This window comes from Cololabis saira, chromosome 23 (assembly GCF_033807715.1).
Source record: "Cololabis saira isolate AMF1-May2022 chromosome 23, fColSai1.1, whole genome shotgun sequence".
Lineage (NCBI taxonomy): Eukaryota > Metazoa > Chordata > Actinopteri > Beloniformes > Belonidae > Cololabis > Cololabis saira.
In genome coordinates this window covers 8818464-8824352 of record NC_084609.1, presented here as the reverse complement: position 1 = coordinate 8824352, position 5889 = coordinate 8818464, and the positions used below count along the sequence as shown (strand labels likewise).

Genomic DNA, 5889 nt, shown 5'->3' with positions numbered 1-5889 from the left:
ATTTAACTGTAGATATCTATAATCAAGTTATAGATATCTTGAAATGAATTTTAATTAGAGATATCTCAAACTGGAGATATCTTTAACTTCCATTCTGCCTAGTCAAAATGTAATTACAGATACCTTGAATTAGAGTTTTGACTAGTCAAAATGACGTTATATAGATATCTTGAATGACAATTCTGAATAGTCACAATGTAATTACGACTAGTCAAAATGCAGTTGTAGATATCTGCAATGCAGAGGTGTCAAGTAACAAAGTACAAATACTTTGTTACCTTTTTTTTTTTCATTTTCAATTTTTTTTTCAGACGACTTTTTACTTTTACTCCTTACATTTTCACGCAATTATCTGTACTTTTTACTCCTTACATTTTAAAAACAGCCTCGTTACTCTATTTCATTTCAGCCTTTAAAAAAAAACTATCCAGTTAAATTGCTCCATCCGGATAGAGTGAATTGTTTCAGATGTTCTTGTCCAGTTTTGTTCTTACATCCATTCTCTCAGATTCCTGCAACTAAACTTGGATGTACATTCCAATAAAGGTTAGGATAAGGAAAGTTTGACTTTTTGCACCATTACAATACTTATAGGCAACTAGTCATCATATCTTCTGCTCTCTGAAACACATGTTAATGCTCAATAGTACACATATATGGTTCTTTAATATATTTGCATTATACTAAGATACATTCATTTTCAATGGCTTTTGTCCTTAATGACTTTTTTCCCCCTTACATTACTTTTACTTTTATACTTTAAGTAGTTTTGAAACCAGTACTTTTATACTTTTACTTGAGTAAAAAACTTGAGTTGATACTTCAACTTCTACAGGAGTATTTTTAAACTCTAGTATCTATACTTCTACCTGAGTAATGAATGTGAATACTTTTGACACCTCTGTTAAATGTTAGAACGGCTCTCCATCCTCACCTCCTCCTGGTACAGCAGCGGAACGATGGAGTCGCTGACCAGCAGCTGCCCGGACAGTTCCAGGCGGAGGCGCCGCAGCGCGGCCCGGTGTGCGGGCTCCATCTGCACCAACTAACCCCTAACTAACCACTAACTAACCCCTAACCAACTAACCAACCACTAACCAACCAACCAGGTTAGAACTGCAGAGCATCTCCGCTGCTGCCCGCCATAACAAACCAGTCGGTCTTGTTATTGTGCTCGACTAGAAACAGGGAAGCGGAACCAATCACACGACTCCTACAACCGTTTCGGGTTTAAAACCTCCAACTGAACATTTTATTTTTTATTTTTTTTTATTCTCTTTTTATTTAGAACAGCTGGTTTCCATCTTACAATTAGAAACAATAACAGAAAATAAAAAACAGAACTAGGGAGCGCACCCATGTTTACAATCATTGCATCACATAAAAAGGTAGTTCACATGAAATCAGATGTGATTGGTTTCACATACTCAGTCCATTTGGACCAGATCTTATAAAAGTTTTCTTTGTCAACCTTGAGGGAGAAAGAGATCTTCTCCATAACATAGATCTTGTAGAGGATTTCAATCCATTCGTCGATAGTGGGGGGTTCCCAGTACTGGAGTTGAGGGGGGATGAGGGGGGATGGCATCCCCCCTGAAATAAAAATGGTCAAAATCATCCCCCCTGTAAAACTGGCATCCCCCTCTTTCCATCCCTTATGTCATTTCATCAATGAATGTGGTTTTACTGCTATTTCAACATTTAGAGTCATCACCAGAAAAATAACACCATAAAAATAACTTATTTGACAATTTTCATCTGTAAATCTTCACTTGAAATAAGTAGAAAAATCTGCCAGTGGGACAAGATTTATCTTCTCATTACAAAATCTTGTTTCACTGGCAGATTTTTCTACTTATTTTAAATGAAAATCTACTTGAAACAGGTGAAAATTGTTGTTTTTTCCAGTGATGAGTCTTGTTTTAAGTGTAATGAGATTTTTTTACTAAAATGAAACATTTTAACTAGAAATAAGACAAATAATCTTGTTAAGATTTTGAGTTTTTGCAGTGATCCATTTTACTTATCCTGTGAAGGACAGAGTCATATTGATAAGTTCAGAAAAGTGTTTTTTATTGTTGTGTTTTGATGTATTTGATGTAAGCCCAGTGGATATTTAAAGTTTACAGAAGGCTGCATTAACTGCTGCTATGTCATTCCTGCAGTATTTCTGCAGGTGTTTTGGTCAGTGCTATTATTTGTAATATATTATATTATTTGTAATCAGCACAAATTATCTGTCCCCATATGATAAAATCCACCATCTCCCCTGATTTCATTTTACAACTCGAGTACTGAGTATAGTCAACAGTTTTTTGTCTTTTACATTCCATGTTTCGAACGTTATGTCTCCCAAAAATATTGTTTCACAATTCAATGGCATGGTCACATTAAATGTATTTTCAACATGCTTCTGTATCTCTTCCCAAAAAGGTCTTATTGCTTGGCAGTCCCAAAAAATATCAAAGTGGTTAGCTCCTTTAGACCCACAGTCTCCAACATTCATCCCCGCTTCCCTGATATCATTTTTGAATGGGTGTGATAAAAAACCTTGTTACACTTTTCCAGCAGAACTCCATGTATTTGACCCGGTTGAGACCCATTGTAGTTGGCATATTTTCTCCCAGCTTTCTTGTGTAATTATTACCCTTATTTACTTTTCCCATTTCCTTTTTATGTATTCTGTATTATCTTGTTTGGAAAGTTGTATGGTCTTATATAGTTTGGAGATCATTTTATTACTTGATTCAGACTTAGTTAATGATAAAAGGACCTCCATGAACCCCCAACTGAACATTTTTATATAAGCAATCGATTATATTTATAGATTAACCGCTGTCTTCATTTCAACATACATTTTAAAGATTTAAAAACTATTTTTTAAAGAAACAAGTACCTTTGTTTGGGACTATTTTTGCGCGGAGGGATATTGTACCGTGACAAACTTCTTATTAAAGTTAATCTTTTTTTATTTTTATTTTTTTACCAGAATAAATTAAGAGGAAAGATACTCACTTGTTTTTAGTTTTAAGAGTAGCATTACTTAAACAAATTACAAGACATTGGTTAAAGGATGATAATTTAATTAATTCTAAATGGAAGGATCTTGTAAATGACATATATGGAATGGAAAAAATAACAATGAGACTTGGAAATCAAGTTTATATTTTTGAAGAAAGATGGGAAAAATGGGTGAGGTACACAACAAACAATTTGTTTTTTCTACGAATATGTCTATACTTCTGTGTAGATATCCTCTGAATTAAATCTTATATGCATTGACAAAGTTATATATGTCAGGGGACAAAGTGTATAATGTTTTTAATTTTGTTTGATTTGTGTGTGTGTGTGTGTGTGTGTGTGTGTGTGTGTGTGTGTGTGTGTGTGTTTTGTTGTTTATTTTATTCTGTTGTCCTTTTATTTTCTAAAAAATGCAAATAAAAAAAAGTTAATATTTTTGTTATTTATTTTATTAACAAATGTTCGCCAAATTAATGATGACTAAAAATGTTTAAAGTTGGCTAAATAAAAACAGTTAATTTATCAGAATCAGATTGAAATAAGTTTATTGCCAAGTAGTTTAACACACAAGGAATTTGTTGTGGTGATTGGTGCAATACAAAAGAGCAAATAATATTAAAGGAAATATATATATATATATTAAATGAAAAAATGTACAACAAGTTGGTTCTAAAGTGCCGGATTAATGCGTCTGTAGGATTAGGGTTAGGGTTAATGTACATGAGGTGACCTGGGATGTGCGTCAATGTGACGCATAAGATCAGGAGTGGAGTCTTTATGTTAATGTAATGTAGAGTGGGGGGTGAGGGGACGTTATATAAAACGTTTTGAACGCAAAAATAATCGAATTTCTGAGAAAAACCTTAAAGGCAGCATGTTATGAGAATATTACTTTTCTGTTCTGCAGAAATTAATTTTCGTTTCTAACCTGTAAGTGAAATTAGAACTGAATAATGTAATATTGGTGCCCCTTTTTTCTTCTTTGGTATGATTTACTTATTTTAGCCTTAGTGTGTTTGATTTATTGTTGGTATTTATGTCTGTTATGTAAAGTTAGTAAAGTGCCAATGCGGGGGTTCTGTGATTATGTTGAGTTTGTGACTATTGTATTGAGAACTGCTGTTTTTAATGTAAAAACGTAATAAACAGTTAAAAAAAAGACATTTTAGTATAATTACATCTATAACTTTTATTTTGGGTATGAATAAACAACTGTATCTTCATAAAGAACTGATTTGGACTGTTATTTATGAAGCAAACAGGCTTCTGTACTCTGTTGTTTGGGTAAATAAGTGTGAAACCTGGAAAACAAGCGGAATCTGTGACTTTAGAGGGACGAGACGAAGAGAAGCAGCTTACAAAACTTTTATTGATATCACAGTCGGGGCTGATCATCTTCGTTACACACGAGTACCAGAAAACAGCTCCGCCATCAATAAATATCCCACAGTCCTCAAACACATCAGCAGCGCCGAGCCCCGCCCCTTTTACCTGAGCGGCCACCTGAAAGACGCCGCACCTGGAGCTCCGGTTGGTCGGAGCCGGCCGTCGTAGAAATACCACTTCTGGCCCTGTGCATTATGGGTCAACACAATCACAAGGGAGTCTGGGTAACAACCCTGAAGTGCTCCTCTGGTGGAGCAAACGGGTACTACAAGACATTTCCTCATTAACGCAGGACTGTCGATGGTTTTTAACCACACAGTCGTGTATATCCCCCAGGGGCGTCAATTGGGTATGAAGGTACAGCAGCCGCCACTCCTTGGCTTCAAGGGAAAATGTAAATGTTTTTTTTTTTTTTAAATACATTTATGGAATTACTCTGTGTATTTGTATTGATTATTCTATTACTTCATACATATAGAATAACTACAAATGCAAATCAGAATAACATGATCGATTTCACTAGTTATTGTACACTGCAAAAACTCAAAATCTTAACAAGAATATTTGTCTTATTTTTAGTTAAAATGTCTAATTTTTAGTCAAAAAAAATCTCATTACGTTTAAGACAAGACTCAAAAACAACAATTTTCACCTGTTTCAAGTAGATTTTCACTTAAAATAAGTGGAAAAATCTGCCAGTGGAACAAGATTTTTTTGCTTGTAATGAGAAGATAAATCTTGTCCCACTGGCAGATTTTTCTACTTATTTCAAGTGAAAATTTACTTTAAACAGGTTTTTTTTCTGGTGATGACTCTTGTTTTAAGTGTAATGAGATTTTTTGACTAAAAATTAGACATTTTAACTAGAAATAAGACAAATATTCCTGGTAAGATTTTGAGTTTTTGCAGTGAGCGAGACTGCATTTGAAAAAGTTCCAATTTTCTTGACCACACAGATAAGCTACATAGCAGACTTCTGTGATGAGTATTTGCTGGACGTGTTGATTGATACTCTAGTTAAGTTCTGTGACTCGTAACTTTGCCATACCTTAGCTTCCACTGAATTGACGCCACTGATATCCCCCCCATGAGGTCAGAGGTGGTATTATTACATAGAGTGCCTTTAACTGTTTATAAAGCAGTTCAAGCTTTTGAGACTCAAACATTGTAAATAATCATAAATTAATTATGAAGGCCTCATTCATAACTCAGGTGAAAGGGAACCTGGGAGCTCACCTGTGGTGTCACATGTAAAGGCGTCACACACGTACGTGTCGTTTAGCCGTGTTTTAACTCGTGTAAATTACGTCTACAGTGAGAAACAAACCTGAGTCTGAGATTAAAGTTACATCTCTATGAAATTAACAAAAGGTTCTTCTGGTAAACTGATGTCAGATTAAGCATTTAAATGTGTTTAAGATCAGTCATGCACTAAAAAGGTCCCAAAACCAGCATTAAAAACCACAGAAACTATTTCATTCG

At 34.5% G+C, this 5889-nt stretch overlaps 1 protein-coding gene across 1 annotated transcript in view; it reads right to left on the bottom strand.

Moving 5' to 3' along the window:
• Window positions 1-1036, bottom strand: part of cradd (CASP2 and RIPK1 domain containing adaptor with death domain) — a 6669-nt gene extending 5633 nt beyond the window's left edge. The window contains exon 1 of the mRNA XM_061714832.1: window positions 935-1036. Coding sequence (XP_061570816.1) covers window positions 935-1036 — 102 coding nt within the window. The remainder of the gene's footprint in view (window positions 1-934) is intronic.
• Between the last annotated feature and the right edge of the window lie 4853 nt (window positions 1037-5889).